Below are 25,885 nucleotides of genomic sequence, written 5' to 3' on the forward strand. Positions count from 1 at the left end.
TTTTGCACCTGTGGTGCTAACAGGAGCGCCAAGTGAACTCTTGTCCACTACCCCTGTGTCAGCCCAGCATGACTTCTAATTTTTTTTTTTTTCCCCTAATATTTGGCTTTCTAAAATCAACATACAAGTAGATTGAATTAAAAGCCACTCAATCAGCAGTCTTACATGAAAAAGAAATTACAAATCAGGACCTCCCACTAATTTTTAAAAGTCAAAATATACTACTACAAGCATACTGGTGGAAAAGAAATATGTCACTTAACAGGACACTTCTGTTATATTTTAAAACATAAGCTACATGGCTATAGTACACCATAATTGTGTGTTTCCATTCTAAAGGGTACATTCAAATTTGCCAAGCATTCCAATATTCCATGTGGGGAAGGGGAGTTATGAAATTCTATGAAAAAATCTATTTTGTGTGGAGTCAGAAAGCGAATCCAAGTCAATCCAAGACCCACTCAAGCATTCATGCCTTTGGAGTTTGACGAAGAGCAAAACAGTTACTAACAGGTAACATGTAAGATATAATGCAATGAGATTAAAAGATAAATGATATACTAAAACAAAGTAAGTAGTTAATCGTTAAAAACATACAAAAAAATTCTAGACAGTGTATCTGTTAAACCAATTTTCCTATTTTATGGTGTCACATTTAATGTACCTTGCTGATCACACAAGGAGGGCGTGTTTTTGAAAACAAAATGTCCTAAATGTCAGTCTTTTAAATTTTTTGCCAGTGATAAACAAAACGCATTAGAAATATCCAAGTGAAAACAACACTGTATAGCTCAAGGAGGGACTCAGGGATTCTAGTGTTACTACTAAACATCTGAACAGGCTTTGGTACAAATAGCTGTATGAATATATTGCATAACTGATCATTGATTCAGATAACTACTCCTTTATGGGAAGTGTCAAATTTGGTAAGTAGTGGACTGGATTTGGGCATTATTCAGTGTCTGAAGCAGCTTCTCTCTTTTTTATTTTTAATTTGTTTAATTGTCTCAGTTTTACTAATAATTGCATATAAATACCTCCATAAATTAAGTCTACAGTATGGTACACATCACGTTCATTAACTGCTTTGTTTCTGTAAGCATACAGTACATACCTTCTGTTCAGAAAGAGAAGTACAATACTTCCCACATGTTTACATAACACTTAGTAGGGATATTTTTCTGATAACAAGTGAAACATGAGACACTCATTACTTTGTACAAGTACAGCAAGATGAATATCACATACTGGATGCAAATATTTTATTCTAAAGGATGACTCTAAATGATGTCCAACTCATCAAAATATTAAAAATCAAAAGTTTCTTATTGGACAAATTAGCTTGATCAATAAAATGTTCCTGTTTTAAAAAACTGTAATATGCAACAAGAGTTATATTTAAGACTTTTCACTTGGGATGATTATGCAATGTTATAGTCAAGATTCAAAGCAGTTTTAAACAGATTAACCATAAACTGAACCCAACAATTAATTAATGGACAGATACTTCTGAGCTCCACATATGTTAATACGTTTCAAATGACTTTGTTTTCCCATCCGTTTAAACGAATATGTGCATTTATTTGTACATATTATGTAAATAATGTAAGAACTTGTCACAGTGCTCTATGCCTGTACTCTGTGAAAAGTACTACACAAAAATAAACTGAATTGAACTTTTATACTAAATTATTATATTATGTCCTACAAATAAGTAATTAAAGGCATAGTTTTAAAGTTGTAATGGAGAAATCCTTTCCTAAGCTTTGCATGGGTATGCTATTCATCTTGGCAGCATCTTTGCCAAGTTCATTTGTTACACAAATTCTTTGTTAGCACTTGCCAAGTGGGGTCTCTACAGCATTCCCATTGCTTTGGGTCTTAATATATCTAAATCTGGCTGTGTCTTTCATCATTAAAACAAAGCTATATTATGAAGAAATGGAAAAATGGCAAAAAGTGTCCATTAATATGGAGTATTAGGTAAAAAATGCAATAGTCAGGCACACCAACAAAAGGCCTACAGGAACTCTAACAATTAATGTCTTCCATGGTTGAGATGGGAGAAACTGTGATTAGCATAATGGGAGACACAAAACAAAAGCTAAACTTAATGACAAAATGTTATACTAGATCTTTAGTACAAATTGCCACAAGGCACATCTGAGGCTCTTCAATACATTCTAAAAACAATTCTAAGTACTAATAAGAGCATAACTGATGTGTTTGCCAAAGCACTACGTCTGGTGTAAGCAATACAATGCATATCATACTGAGAGGACCACTACTACCATAAAGACAGTGACGGTACCTTCAATCTATGGTGTGTTTTTTTTGCTTAGTAATTTATATCTGCTGCATTATGATGCTGAATGACGCACTGTATTGTCACAGCATTTTTAAGGCTTCTGAATCAGTGGCAATTTCACAAAATACTTTTCAAATCACTATAAGGTATAGTGCCAATACATTGAACTGATGGTCACACTGAAGAAGCTTAAAAACAAAACTGACAGCAAAGGTCAGCCAAAACCAATCAAGAACAGAAAGTCTAATATTGCTATTCACCAAGGCCCCGAATATTCTTTTTTGTGCTAATAAAACTTGGTAAAAACAGGCATAAAAAAGAATATGACACTGATGAAGGTGTCTCCTAAAACATACAGGTAGATTACTCACCAAAGCTGCTTTTACCAAATATTAGATCTATAAACAATGCTACACATCGTCTCTTTGATACATTAACACAGAGTACTTTCTGCCAATGAATCATACCAACAGCAATATCAGAAGTTTTCTTTCTTTTTAATTTTCCTGCTTTTCCGTCATTCTGGTGTTCAGACCATAGTGTGTGTATTTATTTATTTATCTACCTATTTATGTATTCATTTATTTAACGAGGTTCTGTAAAACACCCAAATTTCCCCATTATTGAGTGTCATTAAATAGCGCCGCTGCACGACCAGTTGCAACTTTTTCAGGGTGTTTTTTTTCTATAAAGTTCAAAACTTTTTCCCACATTGCAAACACTTCCTTTATCTCACTTGAAGAGATAACCTCCTCCACCTCTGGCTCCTCTGCGATACCGATCTCCTGCAGAACCTCCGTATGTTGCTGCGTCTGTAGTTCCGTCAACTCCTCTGTCATCAGTTCCTCAGAATGCGTGGCGGCAAGCTCTTTGATGGCTCCTTTTTCGAATTTTGGCTAATAACTCAAGGCAAAAAAATCGACCTAGTGACAGCTCGTATCTCAAAAAACTTGTACGTTGGGACACTCGTATCGGACTGGAAATGAGAGGTGGAGTCAGGGTGAGGGCTTCACCTCCAAGGATATGCAAGCAAGGCCAGCATGTTGGCAAAACGAAACCTCTGAAGAAAGTTACTCTCTTAGCCACTAATATAGAAGTGAGACGAGCACATCGGCAAAATGATATCCCTTTTACTTTTCCTCCCATTGCCAATACACAAGCAAGAGGAGCACTTTGGCAAAACAAAACCTCTGAAGAAAGACAAAGTCACTTAGTCGCTAATAAATACGCGATACAAGCACATTGGCAAAACGAAACCTCCTAGGGGATAGATGCCCAGAGTAGTTCCTTTCAATTACCTGACAACTGTACTTTTCAAGTTTTTTTTCTGACGATTTCAATAGCTTCTAAGACCCTGTGCTTTTTACAGTACAGGCTTACACAGCTTATATACATATATATACATATACATATATATACATACATATATATACATATATATACATACATATATATATATACATATATACATATATATACATACATATACACATATATATATATATATATACATATACACATATATATATATATATATACATATACACATATATATATATATATATATATATATATACATATATATATATATATATATATATATATATATATATATATACACATACATATATATATATATACACATATATACATATATATACACATATATACATATACATATATATATATATATATATACACATACATATATATACATATATATATACATACATATATATATACATATATATATATACACATATATATATATATATATATATATATATATATATATATATATATATATATAAATTAGCTAGATAGATAGATAGAATATGAAAAGAAAATAATAAAATTTACTAAAGTATCAAACCAGCCACTCTTAACTTTCCATTTAGACATTTATTATACTGTAGAATCAAGTTCAATCAAGCTTTTCAAACAGGAATATGCATTTAAAAAATTCCTCTACACAGTGATCACTAGAAGAAGCACAAAATAAATTAATAAAATAAACAAAACAAAAATATTTATGCTTGAAAATTTAGCCATGCAATACTACAAAAGTCAGTAAAATCTTATTAAATGGGGTTAAAGTCTTATCCTGATGATACAGAATGATACAGAAATTTATAAAAATGTATAGCAGGCAAAGCAATAGGCAAATATGCAAAATGGGTGATATACAAAAGTAGACATACAATTGAACATCTACATAGTATTATGAGATAACAAAACACATTTTTCTTCTTTTTCTGCTATACGTGGCACACTTTCACGAAGGCTTTCAAGCAGTTTTCTCAAATAAGCCTCAATTATGCAGCTATCAGAGTAACACAGCCTAATGTGGTTTTCAATTGCAGAAGACAAAAAAGTAGAGGTTCCACAAGACCTACTGAATCACAGGATGGAAACAATTTTTTGGCTAACCCATCCTGATGCACAGTCACTCTGAGTAAATACTAGTCAGCAAAGCGGAACATTTTTAGTATAAATGAGTAGGACATCTGGCAAACATTTATTGCGTAATACAGTTGACTACTGCTACCGTTTTCACTTTCATAGTCTGCACACCTGGACAAATGCTGCTTGAAGACAGCTGACTGTGCAAAAAAACCAACAGGAAGATCAAACAATTAGTTTGTGAAAGCAGTGCCCCCTTTAATATTTTTATAGGAAATAAAAGGGATAATGCATAACAGATTGTACTTTTAAGTCCTATACCAGATTTTAACATTACAAATTTAATTATCTATTTAGAAAAAAGTAACTGAAAAAGCCATGGATCTAGGAAGTCTAAAAAAAAATCAAAGTGTAATTAAATAACAGGTTTAAGAAGACACTCAAATTAATTTTTAGATCTGCACGAACTATAGCCCTTAATGGTCTGAAATTAACAGACACGCTTTATCGTCTGAAAACTAAGAGTCATCCCTATTCTCAGAATATCCTACCCCTAGAGAAAGATATCTGTCATATCTATAATTTTATGAACAACAACCATTACTTTCCTTCCCTTGTGTATAATTACCATAACACAACTCTCCCTCTGTTTTGATGAATGAAAGATTGTTTGCATTGCGTGCTGTGAACTGCAGGATTAAAAAAAAAAAAAGTAATACATAATAACTGGCAAGTGTGATTACCATAGCCTAAAAGGCCATGCTGTTATAAAGCATAATTTAAACAACAGGAAATAAACATCATTCTGTTTAAAATGGGCATATAGCACACAATCTTACTACAAGCCTACCTGTTAAGCTATTTAGTGAGATACCATATTAAAGTAAATTAAAATAAATATGCTTATCTTTGGCTAAGGCTAAAATATAATTTATTTTTACTATTAAAGTATATGGAATGTAAATTTATTAACAGGACTGTACCAAATTCACATTCACAAACAATATGCCCCTGCTTTAGACCTCAAGTCAGGTTCACTTCACTGAAATTAAAACTGACTTGATTTAAAAAAATGTCTCTCCTTGACCAAAAAATATTTCCAAATGAGAGTAACTATGATGACAACGATAACAAAAATAATGAAATATCAGATCAATACAAGTATTTACAATATAGCAGGGTGTTTTTTTTATTATTGATGTTAATATTTAGTATCTGGTTAGTTACTATAACTTACTATATTTTTTAAATACAGTTTTAAATGCAGACGAGCTGTGAACTTGAGAGATATTACAAGGAAGGCAATTAAGATCCAAAGCCAACCTAACGTCCAGAACATCTGCGAATGTAAGAGACTTTGAGGAATATAAAGTGGGATTTTTAAAATATTTGTGTAGTCAGCTGGTAGCACTGCGATTACTACTGCCAAAGGAACCATCTCACATCATATCGGAGGAACAGCTGATCTGAGGATGGCAAGAGCAAAGATCCAGAGCAAGAACAAACGATTCAAAACTAGCCAACCTCAATCATTTTTTTACAGTAAGTTAAAAGAAATATTGCACTTCATAGCAAGTTACATTGAGTTCAGGTATTGTGGCATTTTGGCCACTGTGGAGAACCAGCTTAAACCTTTGAATCAACTTTTTTATTTTGTGATGTTTTAGCATTACCTTCAAGAAACTGTTTGAAGAGGTCTTGACTAAAATTATTAGGTTGCTTTGGGGTGCAAATATCCTTGATAAAAGAGCACTGCCATTGCCATTCCAGTGAGTTTTCTGCACCAAGATAACAATTTACTAAAACTAGGGGGCTTGCTTCGCTCACTAAAATGCCTGTGCTACGCGCCAGCCACTTCGCATCTCTGCCTCTCGCGTTGTGAAGAGGGGGGCTGAACGCACCCCAAGGAGATGTGGTCACTCCTCCGAAACCCCCTCTTAAATGGTGAAACAATGGGTAACAAATAGTTTTTTTTTTTCACCTCCTCGCCGCCGAATCTCACGCCCCGCACTTCTGTCATATCACCTATGTCCATATATTCAGTCTCTTTTCACTTTTTCATCAATATTGCATAGAATTTTGATTTTGTGTTTGGAATTACAGTGTGACAACGCAACATATAACTGCCCGTGAGTGAATATTGTTTCTTTCTCTCTACAAGAAGTGTGTCTGTCAACAGCATTCATACAAATGAGAAATTACTACAGTGATCCCTCGCTATATTGCACTTCGAGTTTCACGGCTTCACTCCATCGCGGATTTTAAATGTAAGCATATCTAAATATATATCACGGATTTTTCGCTGGTTCGTGGATTTCTGTGGACAATGGGTCTTTTAATTTAAAGTACATGCTTCCTCAGTTTGTTTGCCCAATTGATTTCATAAAAGGGACACTATTGGCGGATGGCTTAGAAGCTACCCAATCAGAGCATGTATTACATATTAACTAAAACTCCTCAATGATATACGATGTGCTTCCCGAGCGGTGCTTGATTGTTTGCTTTTCTCGTTCTCTCTCACTCTCTCTGACTTTCTCTGCGCCTGACGGAGGGGGTGTGAGCAGAGGCTGTTTGCCGAGAAGATACGGACGCTGCTCTAAAAAATGCTGAAAGACTACCTTTACATTGCTCCCTTCTTTGCGGCTGCTTTATCGTGGTACGCTTACTTAAAAGCTCAACAGCACGTATTGATTTTTTGCTTTTCTGTCACGATCTCTCTCTCTCACTGACATTCTCTGCTCCTGACGGCGCTCCTTTGAAGAGAAGATTTGTTTGCATTCTTTTAACTGTGAGAATGAACTGTCATCTCTGTCTTGTCATGGAGCACAGTTTAAACTTTTGACTAAAGGGTGTTATTTCATGTCTAGAGGGCTCTAATAATGTTAACAGTGTGGGAGAGTTTATAAGGGCTTAAAATATATAAAAATAACCATACAAACATATAGTTTCTACTTTGCGGATTTTCACCTATCACGGGGGGTTCTGGAACGCAACCCCCGCGATCGATGAGGGATTACTGTATACCATGTGTGTGGTTATGTGGGCAGGACTTTTCCAAATCTCTTTGCATAAGCTCTTGTCTGGTGTGGCTTGAAATTTTCTCTCGTGGGATTTCACTTTCACCAAACAAAAAATCTTTTAATTCCTCTTCATTGGGAAGAAACACTACTTTTTTTTCCCTGATGGCAACACAAATTAGACGATTTACAAGTCTCCAACTTAAAGTTTAAATCCGAACAATACATTCGATCTCTTTTCACGGTTCCGTTATTTCACCAAGTAATAATTTCCATTTGTTTTTGCTAATGCGATTTTTACTATCCTTTTTTTGAGACTTTTGAATTTTCGTACTTACATTACTTCTAACCTGCTCTGCATGTGTACTGCAGCAATGTTTTGGAATTCTTTACGATGTTCTACTTTGTCATCTACTTTTATTTCCGGCTCAGGCGTGGTTAAATCTCTTGGCGCAAAGACTTGTCTTGCGGGACGTGAAAGTGTCTCTCTGAGAAAATCACGTCTCATCTCCATTCCAAATTTTTTATTTTTTTAATAATAGAGAGATGAGATCCTATAATTATGGACAGAGATGCTGCCATGTCATATAATGGGCTGAATGCTGCAATAACATGGTCACTGATAAAGTAAAGATTCAGTGCTTATACTTAAAGTTTTCAACAACATTTATTTATATGGCACATTTTCATACAAGAAATGTAGCTCAAAGTGCTTTACATGATGAAGAAAGAGAAAAAAGTCAAATTAAGAATTAAAATAAGGCAAAATTCATTAACATACAGTAAAAAGCTCGATGGCCAGGGAGGACAGAACAAACAAAAAAAAAAACTCCAGACGGCTGGAGAAAAAATAAAATCTGTAGAGGTTTCAGACCATGAGACCGCCCAGCCCCCTCTGTACTGTACAGTACTAAATAAAAAATCAAATCTGCTGGAAGAAAAAAAAAAAAAACAAAAAAAAAACACACCAATCAATGACATTCTGGCACGGCTGAAAGGAGAAAAGCTGCGAAATTAAACAAAAGAACATTGCATTTAGCCAGCTCCATCCTTAAGCAGACATTTAAATACTTCAATATATATATTCACACAGATATCAGTATATCATTAAATTAAAAGAGAACCCAGATCACTGACGACAGATCAGGTGTCATGTGAATGTAATAAATCATTGGGGAGTTAACATTATTATTCATACTAACCTTTTAAAAAACATTTTGTCAAACAACCTGTAGGAGATCAGCCATCAAACTAGTAGAAGCAAAGTACAGAATGATGCAGAATTAACTTAAACTCAGAAAAGAACCAATTATGGTGAAAACAGGTTTTTCTATTTTGTCAAAGAATAGTGCTGTCACATTTATAGGCAAAGCCCATATATATTTGAATGTGTATTATAGTTGGATCAAAAGTGAATTAAAAATGTCAAAATTCATCAATCAAGGTTTCCAAAGTTGAATGTACCTATATCATAATTCAGGACTTTGGAGAAGAAAATTTTAAACTAGAACAGAACAAACTTAGCACTTCAGATATTCCTAATGTTAGCAGTAAACTGACAATCTAGAAAAATGATACTCAGTTTGAATCCCCCTTTCCAGTGACTTGACTGACAATTATCTACCTACATTATATGTTACCTGTCTGTTACAGCTATATATATTAATTTATTAAAGAAAAACAGCCAAGAGACCAGTGCATTTGCAGCTTCACACAATGAGATTCCCCTGCCCACATACAGTACTGTACAACTGAAAGATCAGAGAAGTGCAGCATTAAACACCTCTTGTGTGCTGCATAACAGAGTAGCAATCAACATCCCTACTTGTGCCATCTGAAGACAAAGCACACAAGACCCCTGCTGATCTGACAATTCCACCAGTCATATGATGACAGTGGAATTAAAGACAACCCCACCGTTTTGAATATATGCAATTACAAGGGTTGAAAGTGATCACTGGGGACAGTGTCTTCTAAGGGAGGGCTATGTAATGACACTGTCAAGTCGCATCAGACTGGGAATAAGTCACCAACAGTATGAGCCAGCTTTCCATCATGGAAATGAAAAGCTTCAGAGCCAACTGCAGAAGGTCCTTCAAAAACAGCAATTTTAACAAAGTCGCATATAAATTCCAACTAGTGCGGCAACAGCAAGTCACCTAAAAGAGTGATATAAAGAACAAGAACCCACTGGTAGCTGGTCCCAGCTCTACAATATAAACAAATTTTAATTTTATTTAACAGATTTAGTTATAGCAGTGGGGTTCCACAAGGCTCATTTCAAGGATAACTGATCTTTCAAATTTGAACAAATTAGAAATATGCATGGGATAAGATTCAGGTTTGACTGTATAGGTCAACAGATTTCATAGAGAGCACATTACAATTCAAAGGATGTAAAAATGGCATTGATTAATGTTCTGTTTTTAGTTGCTGGGCGTGGAGGATCTGTGATTAGCTGTAGTTCAAATTTCTCAGACTTAACATTTTTGAAAGAACAGCTAAAATTTAAGTCTAAAGGTAAAAATTGTTGGCTGCTTCATACCACAATGGAAAACAGGTCTAGAGGTCTGTTGATAAATAACAGTCTCAAAGAAACACAAAATCATTATAATTTGCAGATAACACAGCTGTTAGGTTGTTTAAACATAACATTCTGTAAAGACTAAGTATGCATTTATTTACTCTATGCTTACAATTAATTTCTGGTCAAGTGACTTTTTTTTTATTTTTTAATAGTTTAAGCGTCAAAAAAAGTTGGCTGGTGTACTAGAGGTGCCTACATTAGTGTTTCACTAACTTGTATTAGGGATGCATTATACCATCAATAGCAACTGGCAGACTAGGTAAAAAAAAAAAAAAGGAAAATATACAAAATGAAAATAAGTCACTAAGAAAAAAGTGACCCTTTTCTCAAAGTAAATGTGAAATAGTAAAATAATCCGTAATTCAAGTCGTAAAAAAAGTTTCTCTGTTTTAAAGCAAAGCGGTGCAATAATTTGCCATTGTGTTTTAATAGGAGATTTTGAAACTTGTAAACTTTGTACTGGTTGACCACTGCCCTGGAGCATATCAGACAATAAAAAAGGTCTGAGGGGGGGATATCTGTACTTTAAAGCAGAACAGTTACTGCAACTTTAAAGTCTGTGTCTATAAGTGCATTTAATCAACTAATTCAAAGTGTTTTTAACATTACAAGAAACTTTAATTACACACCTGGCCTATCCAAATTGAACATATAATGCTTCAAGAGAAGATGAAGATTAATTTCTAACACAATTCATTTGGGACTGCAACTTTTCTCTTCCTTATAGGTTACTCACTTCTGATGCTATATAACAGTTTAAAAAATTCCCCTGTTTGGCTAAACTACAAAAAGATGGTACCTGTGACTGAAGCTATAGAACTTACATATATAATGGTGAAATAAACAGGTTCTCTGTTATAAAAAGGAAAATTCTCTTAAAGAAGGAAACATTGTTTTATTTTTTGTAAGAGTACTGTCACATTCACATTTAACATTCTGGTAAGCAACTGTATCTCCAGAACTTAACAATGGCAAAATGCACAAGACATTGTCTTAAAGTGATTTCCAATATGTTTTGAAAGAGCGATTGCCAATGTGTGAAGCAACACGCCATTTTCTAAACTGCCTAAACCAGTTCAGCACTGTAGGCAAAATGGTCTGCCTTATTACGTACAGTACTGCTGACCTGGGTTATACAAACACACTTTGTACTATGGATCCCAGCTTAATTCCAAAATTTCCGAAAACCATGCAGCTGACTAAACAGATACAGTCAATATTGTAGAAAGCTTTAATTCCAATTAGGAAATTTGAAGAAGAAAAAAAAAGACAACTTCATTTTAATATTACAAACCTATATAAAAATATATTAAGAGAATATTAAAAAATATTTATAAATAATCACCATTACATATACATTTATGCTTGCATATATATTTTTAATTATTTATAGTGTTTTAAACTTTATTCTATTATTTCCTTCTCATGATTTTTAGTAGAGTAGAAATAATTCTAAATACTACCGCATGCCAACTAAATGTAAATTCAGTTTTTTATTTTCTTGTGATCTCAAGGCTTGGTTATACATCCTTTGAGAATAGTTAGTAAATTGCTTTCGGCTGTCTATACTACAAAGATTGGCAAGTCGACTCCATAATGGCTTATAATATCAGAATTTAAAATAGCAGTCTTTTGTTCACATACGTCTAACTCTCTGCTGTAAATCTGACTGAGCTAACTTTACTGTAAGCATACACGAGTGGCTGCTAGTACTCACAATATGTTTAAGTGAGAAAATGTAGTTTTTACTTCTGGTAAAGCAATTTACAGTGTTAAGGAGGTAATTTTTTTCATAGAAAAGCACAGTATGGACAGGTTTCTCATAATGAAATAGAAAACTCCCAAGTACTAACCTAAAAACAATTTAATATATTCACCTTTTATTACCAAGTGCATATACACAAGATGAAATTTCTAATGCTACAGTATGTCTAAGAAATGATTAAATAACTGGCTCAAATTTTGTGATATTTAAGTTCAGAAGCCAAGATCCAAAACTGCTCATTTTTACTATTTACACAATTTTTTCTTGAATGTCTGACTATATGAAAAGCAAATCATATGTAGTTATGAAATTTCACATAAAAAAATATACAATATGAAACATGAATTTATATTAGTTGTTTTTTTTATTTCTTTTTTATTCGGTATCATTCACAAACATCTAAGGTGACATCAAAACATTATGGTGTATTGTATCATTTCACTGTCTTCAAGGAGATAGCAACAACAATTTTTATAAGCATTTTTACTTCTTATATCTGGAGCATAATTGCAACATAAAACATGGTATTTTAAGCAAAACAATAAAAATATTCAAAAAATGCATGGGGAATGCTTCACTGTACAACGGTAGGGTGAACAAGACTGGTGAAGCAGATAATAGGATACTAACCACATTAAACGTGCACTCATCACACCTGTCACTTTTTCTCTACTGTGCATGGCTACAAATTCAGCGACTGTGCATGAATGCCAACGCAAAAGTAAAAAAAGAGGTTGCCCAAAAAAAAAAACGAGAAAAAAAAAAAAAAAACTGAGCGAATACTTGGAAGTCACGAAAGTTAAAATGTACAAAGGTTGAGGATTGACTGCATTTCTTTTTGTGTTTCTCATTAGTTGTATGTGGTCCTCCTTTAAAGTCCACAGATGTAAATGTGTACACCGACTGGCCACAACACCACTAATAGCTGAAATGAATAACGTTGATTAACTCATTGCAATGGTACCTGTCATGGGGAGGATGCATATATTAGGAAGCAGCAACAACAACAACAACATTTATTTACATAGCAAATTTTCATACAGACAATGTAGCTCAAAGTGCTTTATTACATGATGGAGAAAGACAAAAAATGACAAAATAAATAATTAAAATTAGGAAACACTAATTGACATAGAATAAAAGTAAGGTCTGATGGCCAAGGAAGACAGAAAAAACAAACAAAAAAAAAGAAAACTCCAGACAACTGGAGAAAAAAATAAAATCTGCAGGGGTTCCAGGCCACGAAACCACCCAGACCCCTCTAGACATTCAACCTAACATAAATGATCAGTCCTCATTATATTCAGGGTTCTCATGGAAGAATTTGATGATGATGGTCATGTGGACCTGTGGCCTTTAATCCATCAATGTAAGGACATCACGGTGCTTTGATTAGGGGGTGGTGGCGCAGATTGTGAAGCAAGTGAACAGTCAGTTATTGAAGGTGATGTGTTGTAAGCAGGAAGAAACAGGCAAGTGTATAGTGGGGGAAATTAGTATTTCATCCCCTGCTGAATTTGTAAGTTTGCTCACTTACAAAGAAATGAACAGTCTCTAATTTTTATGGTAGTTTCATTTTAATGGAGACAGAATATCAACCAAAAATCCAGAAAAAACATATTACATAAAAGTTATAAATTGATTTGCATGTCATTGAGAGAAATAAGTATTTGATCCCCTACAACCCAGCCAGGCTTCTGGCTCCCACAGATCGGCTGTGTGCCCATGTGGCATACAAATTACAATCAATTAATCAAGGAATCAATTACAGATACTTCTGATCTCAACTTATGTGTATAAAGCACACCTGTCCACAGAATCAATTTCTTCCATTCCAACCTCTCCACCACCATGCACAAGACCAAAGAGCTGTCAAATGATGTCAAGTACAAGACTGTAGGCCTGCACAAGGCTGGAATGGGCTACAAGACCATCAGCAAGAAGCTTGGTGAGAAGGTGACAACTGTTGGTGCGATTATTTGGAAATTGAAGAAATATAAATGGACGATCAATCGTCCTCGGTCTGGAGCTCCATGCAAGATCTTACCTCATGGGGTGAGGATGATCATGAGAAAGGTGAGGGGGTCAGACCAAAACTACACAGGAGGAGCTTGTTAATGATCTGAAATGACTGGGACCACAGTCGCCAAGAATACCATTGGTGACACACTAAGCTGTAATGGATTGATCCTGCAAGGTCCCCTTGCTCAAGAAGGCACATGTACAGGTCCGTCTTAAGTTAAGAACATCTGGGCATGTACGGATCATATATGTATGTGATAAATAAATAACAATATAAAATAATTTTTACAACAGGGAATCAAATTTAGGGGATCTAGGCATTATCTTAATTTAAGATTCAGAAGTACTGTGGAGAGAAGCTCTTCATCAGGATCTCTGAAGTGGTCTTCAGGCACCAATATCATTTGCCTAGCCACAGCATAGGAGGGCAGTGTAAAATCCCTGAGGCATCTGTGGTGATAACGATGTTGTTGTGCCTTCTTCATCCAGAAGTTGATGTGCTTGGACCAGGGTCAGGTTCTCCGTATTAGTACACCGAGGAGTCTGAACCTGGTAGTGCCTCTGCTATTTTCTCCTAAAGTGCACAATCCAATTTTTTTTTTTTAGCAAAAAGTTATTTGCTAACTTTCAAGCAGTGTGACAGGGTTTTCACTTCATCCAGGTGTGCCTGATCATTGTTAGAGATCAGGCCCATTACAGTTGTGTCATCAGCAAAGTTGACAATGAAGTTCGAACCATATGTAGCCATGCAGTCATATGCATGAGGGATGAGGGCTAAGGTTGAAGCCTGCCTGTCAAGAAGGTTAAAACTATGAAAGTTAATCAAACTAGAAGCAGTCATCCTGTCCAGAGTCTGTGGAACAAGTCTGGTTGTATTTTGTGACTCTTTGTAAACTACTTGTTCTAGCTGCTTGGCGCCAAGCCTTGATATTATTGGGTTTTTACTGATCAAGTATTATGTCATTCTCAAATACACACCCTGTAAGCTTGCGTACAAACTAACCTCTTACTGATATGGAATAAGTTTCATAATTCAATTGATCATAATGTAATACTGCCATTTTGCGTGACGGGTCTACATGCAGGACATGTCCTGGATCAGCTTAGGCTGTGTTATAACAAGCATCCCATGACATTCACAGAATGAAATGTGTGTGTTCATAGCATGCAAATTCCCCCTGGATCTTTTTAATCATTTTCCATTCTCTCACCTAAACTAAGAGTGAAGCTTGTTACTTACACAAAACCCAGCTGCCAAGTGAACTGCGCAGACACTGTCCTTGAGCGGTGTGATGAGCTCAGAGGAGTTTATTATGTTAAATGCCTAACTAAAGTCTATAAGTAATATTCACACATAATTCCCTTTTCTGTAGTCTAGATAGGCCAGTACAGTATTTAAGATCAAGGTGATGGCATCATTGGTGGATCTACTTCAGCAAAAGTTGAACTAAAATGAACCTTGTTCTTTGGACAATAAAGAGTATATTTAATTCTTGATAAAATGTCTAAAACCTTTATTACTAATAAGTGTTAATGCAAGAGGATGATACTCATTCAGACAGGATGGATGAAATTTCATAGGTACATCGACAATGATGGACATTTAAAGCATGTTGCTATGACAAACTGAGTTAAGGAGAGAAGAAGTATTTACATGAAAACTGGTGCAAGCTAATCGGCACAGATCTTATACACACCCTGGGATACGGTCTGGACATGATGCTGTTCAATTTTCTGAAATCTCTCCTTAAATCATGTTCCGACAAAGGGAGCGCGGATTCCTCTCTGGGCGTTAGCAGCATTTACATCATAAAAGCACACAGCAGTTATTAAATTAATTTGCCAGAGTAGTGACTGTGCTCACTGTGGAGGAGGCATTCATTTTATAATCCATTATTGTCCTTAGACCTTGCCATACGCACCTTGGGTCAGAATGCTCAAAGTGTCATTTTATTTTCACCCCATATAACCACTTAGCGTATTTTACAGAAATACTCCACTTGTATGATGCACCTTTGGTATTGTCCATATCCCCAGACAGAAGACCTGAGTTGCACTGTTTGTTGCGGTGCAGTTGTTTAGTGCATCACAAATGGTTTTATCCACCCATGGCTTTTGAGTTGGATAGGTCCTGATGGTGACTTTCTGAACAATATTATCCATGGTTTTCCAGTGAAGTAAACCACTGCTTCTGTAAATACATTGTAATTTCTGGGGTCTAACATGTGGTACTACTGAGTCAACACAAAATCTTTAGTATATATACAATAATTTGGACATCAGATTAAAAGAAAAATATGAGGCAAAACTGCAAAATTCATCCATCCATTTTCTAATCTGCCTATCCACTACAAGGTTGCAGGGAGACAGTACTGATCTTGGCAGCACTAATGCGTGGTGTAAAATAACCCTTGTTGCAAAACCAGTCCATTGTAGAATTTGCTAAAACATACCTCCAAACAGGGTCAATTTAGAATCGCCAATTATCCTTTACTACTGTGCTTATATACATCAAAATTTTAGAATTCTACAATGTATTAAAATAATTAGTTCCCAGGTGTGTTTTTTTTTAAACTGTCAGATGTTTCCAGTTGAAGAGTTTGTGCATACATTAAAGTGCCGCGAATACACTGCATATTGCTGAATTTAGACTCTGCTCTGCCCTTTGGTGTCTGCCTTTGAAGTAAAAAGGCCAAAATCAACATGAACAATTGAAAACTAAACATAAAATAAAACCTACCATTTCAGTCAGAACCTTAGCAGACAAACTGGGCATAGAAAAACTAACAATTTGAAATATTTGGAATATGAAAGAACCCACAGTTATACTTAGCAATCAGCAATAACCAGATTGGTTGTGGAAAACATCCTCAGTTGCTGACAGAAACATTACCAGAGACGTGAAGAAAAACACTAAAACAAATAATGCTGAAACCTCCAATACCATACACGGTGCACGAGTGACAATTTACTAACTGCAGAAGTCTTCAGCAGTAAAATTATTAAGGCCACACAGCAAGATGCAAGGTTTAACACCAACAACAGGACGGCCTGATTTTCATTTTCTAAATAGCAGATTTCTGGAGTAGTTTTAGGTGCAGATGAGAAAAAGGTATAAACTATTAGCAAAGTGATGTCTTAGAAAAATATATATAATTTCTTTTTTAAGTAAAACAATTTTATTTACTTTAGTTATAAATGCACTGAAAAGCAAAAAAAAATTTTTTTCTTTAACCACAAGTTTCATGGTTATATATGACTAAATACAATCTTGGTGCGCACATAAATTAACTGATTGAAACAATTTTTGAAACTTGTTTAGCATGCTGGGGAATTACAATGTTGTGTTTTTAATATATTGTATGATGAAAGTAGCTATTCTATTAATGTCTTAGATCAATTAGTGACTTTCAAAATTTCTTTGTTTATAATACATCAAACAGTTTCTTTCTGAAAGGTCTTGAGTTAAACTTATATACTGCATAATATATAAATGCTTTAGCTACCCATGCCAAGCCAAAGCCAAATGTACACTGATTTCATGTGATATCAGCAGTTAACCTCAAAGCATCACTGCTTATATAAACAGAAAACGGAAACTATGAATAGAAGTCTCTCATTCTATTATTTCAACTTAACCTTTAAATTGATAAAAACCTTTTTATAAAAAAAAAAAAACTGCTACTGCAACTGAACTAAACTGGAGATATTGAAAGACGCCTCTTCCTGCAGTTTCTGTATCTGCCCACTTTTAAACATCTTATGTTAAAGTCTAATTATGAAAAAGAAAACAATTATTAAAATTGTCTCACCAAGTGAATGAGCTGGCTATGCACTATGTCTTCTACTAATGCTGCAGTTTCCTGAAGAGGTCGACGGACATCTCCAAGAGCAAATCTGAAAAAGAAAACATACTGTTATAAACAGATCGCAAAAATGTAAGAAAATTTTTTTAATTCAGCTAGTACAAAATATTTCAAAACAGCTTACAACTCATAATGCTACATTTGTTTCCTACAATTATAACAATGGCAGGTGAAACACCAGTAGCAACTGTAACTCTAGTAAAAACTGAACCAGAAACATCCTGGTTTACAATCAAACACCGTAGACACTGAGCAACACTAACACAATGAATAATCAATGAGCACTTAATGGTCCAGGGTTTGACACGCACTTATACAGTTCTTTGAAACTGTTAGGATTAATGCGTATAAATATACAGCAAAGAGTATTACCTATTAAAAACTCCAGAATGGAAATTACGGAACAGAGTAAAAGCAAGTTTTTCAGTTTTTTTATATGTAAATACTATACTGTATGTAGTGTGAATATGTGTGGGCGATGGCACATTATAAATTCACAACCAAAACAAAAGTTAAAATTCACTTTGATAATAATCTGTCATGTGGCCTTCCATAGTTTTATTTTTCATGGAGTTGTATAAAGGTAACATGAGCAGGTCGTTTTTTATCCCCTGAAGAAAAAGAATACACAAAAAAATAAAAACAGGTGCCATAAAGTTTAAATAAATAAACATTTAATACACTAATTGCTACTATTAAGGCAGTAATTCAGAAATGGAAAAAGAATGAAACAAGTGCATCTCTAACTCACACAAAAAATGTTTTTACAGAGATGAACTGATTTGATTAACTTTCTGCAGAGTGGCTTTTAGAGTAGTCAGGAAGAGGGGGAAAAGGAAACGATTTCATACCACCAGTAAAATATGACAGTGTATTCTGAAAAATCTTTACAGCGGTCCTGAGGTCTTCATTAAGGTCAGTAGCACCATAAACTGAGTACCAAAATTACAATAATATTTAGGTCTAAAACTTTTGCATCTTCCTGCTAAGGATAAAATGTCACATTACTAAAATCCACAAAAATGGTTAAGCAGCCACAAATTAGGAACTTTGCAATAACCATCTCAAATTCAGAGCTTGAACCTCTTTGAAAACCTGTGGCTTGAATTTAAGAAGACAGTCCATAAATGGTAGAAAAAAGGATACGAAAACTATACAAAATTTCCTCATGAATGGTCTAAAAACATTGCCAATGTAATCTTCAACCTCATAAAACATACAGAAATAGTTTCACTGTCATTATCGTTACAAGGGGAAAATGGTTCACAAAGTTCTGAGGCCATGTGTTTCTATTACAGTGACACTTACATTCTTGGAAATAAATTTTTAATTTGAGACATGTGTCATTATGGTTAATTCCACTGAATGATTAATTAAGTAAAATGTATTCCACATGCTAGAAACGCACAATCTAGGCCAGTACAGATATTACTTATTTTATACATTATTTTGTAATAATTATCAAAAGGTGTTAATTCTAGAAATGATGTATAATATTTAATAATGACAGCACAAAAAAAATATTAAACAATTGCATAAAAAAAAAGCCCATATTTCCAAAACAGCAAAAACTACTGTACTTTCTGAACAATAACCCAAATATAGTAAGAGAACTACTGTATGAGCATATTTCTGTTTAGTACCATATAGAGGTAGATACACTTCCTTCAAAAAATTACTTAAAATTACAAATTAAATTACAATTTCAGAGGCAGATATGTAGATGTGTAAGAATTATTTGTAATCCAGCAACTTCTCAAAGCATTTAAGGAGTCTGAAACACTTTTGTAAGACAATGTATATTATATTCTATAACTGTTATGAGGTATCACAAAAATCCATCATCCATCCATTTTCTAACCCGCTGGATCCAAATACAGGGTCACGGGGGTCTGCTGGAGCCAATCCCAGCCAACACAGGACACAAGGCAGGAACCAATCCTAGGCAGGGTGCCAACCCACCGCAGGACACACACAAACACACCCACACACCAAGCACACACTAGGGCCAATTGAGAATCACCAGTCCACCTAACCTGCATGTCTTTGGATTGTGGGAGGAAACCGGAGCGCCCGGAGGAAACCCACGCAGACATGGGGAGAACATGCAAACTCCACGCAGGGAGGACCCGGGAAGCGAACTCAGGTCTCCTAACTGCGAGGCAGCAGCGCTACCACTGCGCCACCGTGCCGCCCTATATCACAAAAAATATGAAAATGAAATATTAAATGAATAATATTAATCATTGATTTACTTGAAATGTGTGGCCAGGATCTTGCTTCTGCCTTTGGTGCAGAGAAAAAATTGTGTATGCCATTATATAGTACTGGAGCTTTAAGAGTCCTATTAGTCTACAGTGTTTTATAATTTAATTCATATTTGATCGTACATTTTCATCAGCACATCTGCTCATACTTTACCCATACTGTTTTTCTTGGTAAACCTGTTCTTTTATTCTTGACACCATTCACAGTTTCTGAATGATCAGAGCACTGACATTAACAGACCTCTTGTGATCTAAAGGGTATTAAGAAAAGCACAGACGCATTTGTAGGGCTTGTAAAATTTCAATAAGAACAGTTTTCATTCATCCATTAATTACTGAAGCTGCTTTATCCACTTTAAGGACAAAGCAGACAGGAGAATCTTCATCCGCACCATCTAGAGCAAGGCTGCAACCAGACCTACCTGAAATACCAGGTCATAGCAGGGCACTCTCATAAACAAATCCAAAGTCACTTATTAAAAGCTAACTGATAGTGGTCAATCAGTCTAACTAGTATATATCTTTGAATGTGAGCGAAAAACTGTTGTACCCACGAAAAACACAAGAGGAATATGCAAACTGTACTAAGACAGTGTCCCATTACAAAAATCACACAACAAAAATGTTTGGGGTGGGGATATTCATTTACAAAGTACCCAGCAGCAAATAAAGTAGAATAAGTGACCTGTATAACAGACCTATGTGAAAAGCTTACATCCTTTGTAACTATAAGGGAGAGCCAAAAAATTAAAAGGAGAGACAAAAGCATTATAAGCAGGTGAAGCCACCTGGCATATTTAGCATCACTTCACTGAATAGCTTGCATTTTGCATAGTCTCCAAGACCCTAACTTGGAGTTCTTTTTTCCCACACTAGTTGAGCCAACTTGTTTCCCACACATAGAACGCTTGATATCAACGTGGTGGTTTCTACAGTAAGAAGTGAAAACCACGCCATAGCCACAGCCACTTCCTCTTTCCCTACAAAGTTTACAGCACTTCAAAGATACTGAAAAATGCTACTTGATGTTTTAACTTAATCTTTATACTGCTTTATTTAAGGGCATCTAAAAAATAACATTCTAATACAACAGTTTCATACATTAAGAATACAATTAAATGATTTCTTCCGAAAACAAATCATTTATAAAGTTCACCAGCTGTATGTGAAACACAAATATTTAAATAAGAATTGCAGACATCTTTTGGGAATTTGGCAATTTAAGAACCACCTGTAATGTCTGTTCTTAAACTTACATGAAAGGTTGAAGACAATCCAATTGTTGGCACCACATTTGGCCTATGACAAAAAGGAACTTGGGGGCTGTGTTGGGAAGATGGGAGGACAGCATACTTACAAAACAGAAAACGGATGTAAGTGGTGATGAGTCTCACCCTAGTAAAGGTTATAGGAATTCGGCTCCCTGAATAAATCTAGATAATGGTAAATAACTATTTAACATTTTTAAAATACAAAAAACCTACTACTGCATTAGAAAGTCAAACTACAAAAATATTTTTGCAAACATACTGATCTTTTTCAAAGTTTATTTTTTGTGTGTATTACACTATATGACCAAAACTGTGTGGACAACTGACCATCACACCTATATGAGGTTTTGGACATCCCATTCCAAAACCATGTTTATTAATATACAGTTTCACCCATCCCCTTTACAGCTCTTCTGGGAAGGCATGCCACAAGATTTTGGAGTGTATCCGTGATAATTTGTGCCCATGCAGCCAAAAGAGCATTTATGAGGTTGGGTACTGATACTGGATGAGAAGACCTGGCTCACAGTTGGCGCTACAATTCATCCCAAAAATGTTCAACAGGGCTGAGGTCAGGGTTCTGTGCAGGCCACTCAAGCTCCTCAGTACCAAACTATACAGTTATGGCCTTGGCTTTTAACACAGTCACGCTGGAACAGAAAAGGGCCTTACCTAAACTGTTGCCACATAATTGGAAGAGCTCAATTGTATCACATCTTTACATAGCATTTATATGTAGCATTAATAATAATAATTCATTACATTTATATAGCACTTTTCTGTACCCATCACTGAAACTATGGGGCTAAGCCCAAAGCTTGAAAAACAGTCCCAAACCACTACCTATCTTCAACTAAACTTTCTAGTAGGCACTACACAGTCCAGAAGACGGCACTCTGCTGCTATTCACCAAACCCAGATTCATCTACCAAACTGCCAGAGAGTGAAGCATGATTTATCATTACAGAGAACACATTGCTTCTGCTCCAGAATGGTGGCATGCTTTACAATGCTTCAGCTGACACTTGGTTTCCCAAGGCTGAGTAGCTAAACACAAGCCCAGTATCATCATGTACAATGCCATTTCAAGACGTTCCCAATACACAGTTCTTGTGCTAATGTTGCTTTCAGAAGTGCTTTGGAACTGTTGCGAGGATCAGCGATTTTTACATGCAGTACGCTTCAGCACTCAGCAGCTCCGTACTTTGCATAGTCTACCACTTCATGGCTGAGCTGCTGTTGCTCCTTGACACTTAAATTTTACAACAGCAGCACTTACAGCTGACTGGGGGCAGATCCAACAGAGCAGAGATTTCACATGCTGACTTGTAGTAGAGGTGCCATCCTACGACAGTGAATATTTAAAGTTACTGAGCTCCTTAGTACAACATATTCTACTGTCAATATTTGTCAATGCAGATTGTGGGGTTGATATTATGTTACTGTTAAGAAATGGTGAGTTGAGGTGTTTCAATTGTAATACAGTAATCCCTCCTCGATCGCGGGGGTTGCGTTCCAGACCCCCCCGCGATAGGTGAAAATCCGCGAAGTAGAAACCATATGTTTGTATGGTTATTTTTATATATTTTAAGCTCTTATAAACTCTCCCACACTGTTTATAAATATTCCCCGCAGAGTTATACAGCATAATCCCTTTGTATTCTCTTAGATATTAGGTAAGATTTATTGAAATTATGTATATAAACACACTGTTTATATACAGTAAAACCTAAATATTATTTTAAAGATATTGAGTGTCTCCGATATCACATGTTACAGACATTACGATAGACAGGCCACCAGCAATAAATACGTACAATGCAACAAAAATAGTATACAGTAAATGTGTGTGTACAGTGACACTAACGTACGTACATGTACTAAGTACTGTAAGTAGAAAATTAATTATGGTTACTCACCAACAATGACACGATGACTTGTCCGATAACAATGAGTTTTATTTTACTGCACAACAAAGGAGAGCGTTACAGCCCTTAAAGGAGCCACTTCAGGCGATTGTGTAGCACTGCCGTTGTTCTTCTTCTGGCAGTCTTCAATCCAAATCCCTAAAGCAGATTCCATCCAGACTACTGCCTTATTACATCCACTTACAACTTGTTTTACACCCTGGTTAAAAGGACACTGCGGCCGTAGATCTTATATTCCTTTCCTACTTTTTAAATAAAAAGAATCATAGCCTTCAACAAATCCAAAACGTTTACCGTTTCGGCAATCGTTAACATCTTCCGCTTTGCTTGGGCACGGCCCCTGAAGCAGTAGCAGATCGTTTTGGAGCCATAATGAAGGGCTCGACTATGCACAAAGATAAACACAAAAGAGCACAACTCTTTACACAGCGAAACACGTTGATGCTGAATGAGCGAGACGAGACTTCCTGGTTAACACTGCATTCAGTAAGCAGGAACTTAACTGCGTGCTCTGATTGGTTAGCTTCTCAGTCAGGAGGACTTAACTGCGTGCTCTGATTGGTTAGCTTCTCAGTCATCCGCCAATAGCGTCCCTTGTATGAAATCAACTGGGCAAACCAACTGAGGAAGCATGTACAGGAAGTAAAAAGACACCTTGTCCGAAGAACCCGCGAAGCAGTGAAAAATCCGCGTTATATATTTAGTTATGCTTTCATATAAAATCCGCGATAGAGCGAAACCGCGAAAGTCAAAGCGCGATATAGCGAGGGATTACTGTAATATAAATGGTGTCCACATACTTCCAGCCATGCACTTTTTTTTTTTTTTTAAAATGTACATATTTTTGAGTACCTCAAGATGATACATTACTTCTGAGATGAGAGGAAACCTAGAGCTAGTCGTACAATCAGTTGCTAGGTTTTAAATGTAACTTTGGGTCTAAATAACAGAGAAGCCACATACTTCCAAAACCGTGCGCTACAGTCACACACAAAAGAGAATCAAAGTTGTGACTAACCAGATTAACAAAGACATAAAAATTCATTTTTCCTAATTCTTAAAGATACATACACACACTAAATATTTCATTAATTTTCTGGTCATGCTCTTAGTTTTACAATCAGAGATTTCACCAGATCTTGTCTGCATAAGATGCAATGCAAAAATCACCTCTGAATGAAACTGCCTTGTACAAAACCCTCACTTATGCTGATATGAAAACAATAAAGAACCTTGCAAGCTCCACATAATCAACCATCTAAAACTGAACGTCACTCCCTGAAGGTGTGAAGCAGCATGGTTAACCAAACACCAACTATACATTCTTAACATTACGATGTCTGATTTTAAAATGGAGAGACTGACTTTTACTGCATGTGTTCTATGGCTGAACAATGGTGGGGTAGTAAAGTTCAAGCCCTTGTTACTGTATGCCAGCAGTAGATTCACTTTATGTGTAGTCCTTGAATTATTATGCCCAATTGTTTGACCCTTATTTTTGATACCAGTTGCTAGTGATCTTTTTACAGCTCTGTGACCAGATGTGAAACTGATTATTTTCTTTGTAAACCTTGTGGAAAGTCATAAATGGTATTTTGAAATGACATAGGTGATGGAATTCAAGTGAAAGAAGGATTTCAAAGACGAAGAGGAGGCAATGTTCAACTGATGAAGAGATGAAAATACTTGAAAACCGATGCAGATCTTTGGGAGATTTTAAGAGTGCTTCAAAAAGAGAACAGAAGATACCTCACCCCCAAGTAGCCATCAGATGTGAAATGACAGGTAGGATCTCAAAACTTTTTAAAAGGCCCTCATTTGTTACTGTTACTACGTCTTTTCCTGTTCCATAATTAAACAAGTTAAAAACTGTGTTCATGTTGCCACTCATAGGGCATATTCCTGAAATTAGTTGACCAATCTATAATAATAAAAGGCAAAGCCCTCACTCACTCACTCACTCATCACTAATTCTCCAACTTCCCATGTAGGTAGAAAGCTGAAATTTGGCAGGCTTATTCCTTACAGCTTACTTACAAAAGTTAAGCAGGTTTCATTTCGAAATTCTACGCGTAACGGTCATAACAGTCGATAACGTTCGACAACGCCCGCCATGTTGAACTTTCTTATTTATGGCCCCATCTTCACGAAATTTGGTAGGCGTCTTCCCTGCGCTAACTGAAACCGATGTACTTACTTATTTCGATGGTATGACGCCACTGTCAGCTGCCATATTGAACTTTCCAACGTCACTAATTCTCCAACTTCCCATGTAGGTAGAAGGCTGAAATTTGGTACTTATTTCGTGGTATGATGCCACTGTCGGCCGCCATATTGAACTTTTAACGGAAACCGATGTCCGTACTTATTTCGTTAGTATGACACCACTGTCGGCCGCCATATTGAACTTTCCAACGTCACTAATTCTCCAACTTCCCGTGTAGGTAGAAG

The 25,885-nt window shown here is 35.7% G+C and overlaps 1 protein-coding gene across 3 annotated transcripts in view; it reads right to left on the minus strand.

The window, feature by feature from the left end:
- The window catches only part of supt3h (SPT3 homolog, SAGA and STAGA complex component), a 538,864-nt gene that overhangs the window by 267,902 nt on the left and 245,077 nt on the right, over window positions 1-25,885 (minus strand). For all 3 annotated transcript variants that reach the window (XM_039749446.1, XM_039749445.1, XM_039749447.1), the window contains exon 3: window positions 17,915-17,999. In XM_039749446.1, the coding sequence (XP_039605380.1) occupies window positions 17,915-17,999 (85 nt within the window). The remainder of the gene's footprint in view (window positions 1-17,914; window positions 18,000-25,885) is intronic.

This window comes from Polypterus senegalus, chromosome 3, assembly GCF_016835505.1.
Source record: "Polypterus senegalus isolate Bchr_013 chromosome 3, ASM1683550v1, whole genome shotgun sequence".
Classification (NCBI taxonomy): domain Eukaryota; kingdom Metazoa; phylum Chordata; class Cladistia; order Polypteriformes; family Polypteridae; genus Polypterus; species Polypterus senegalus.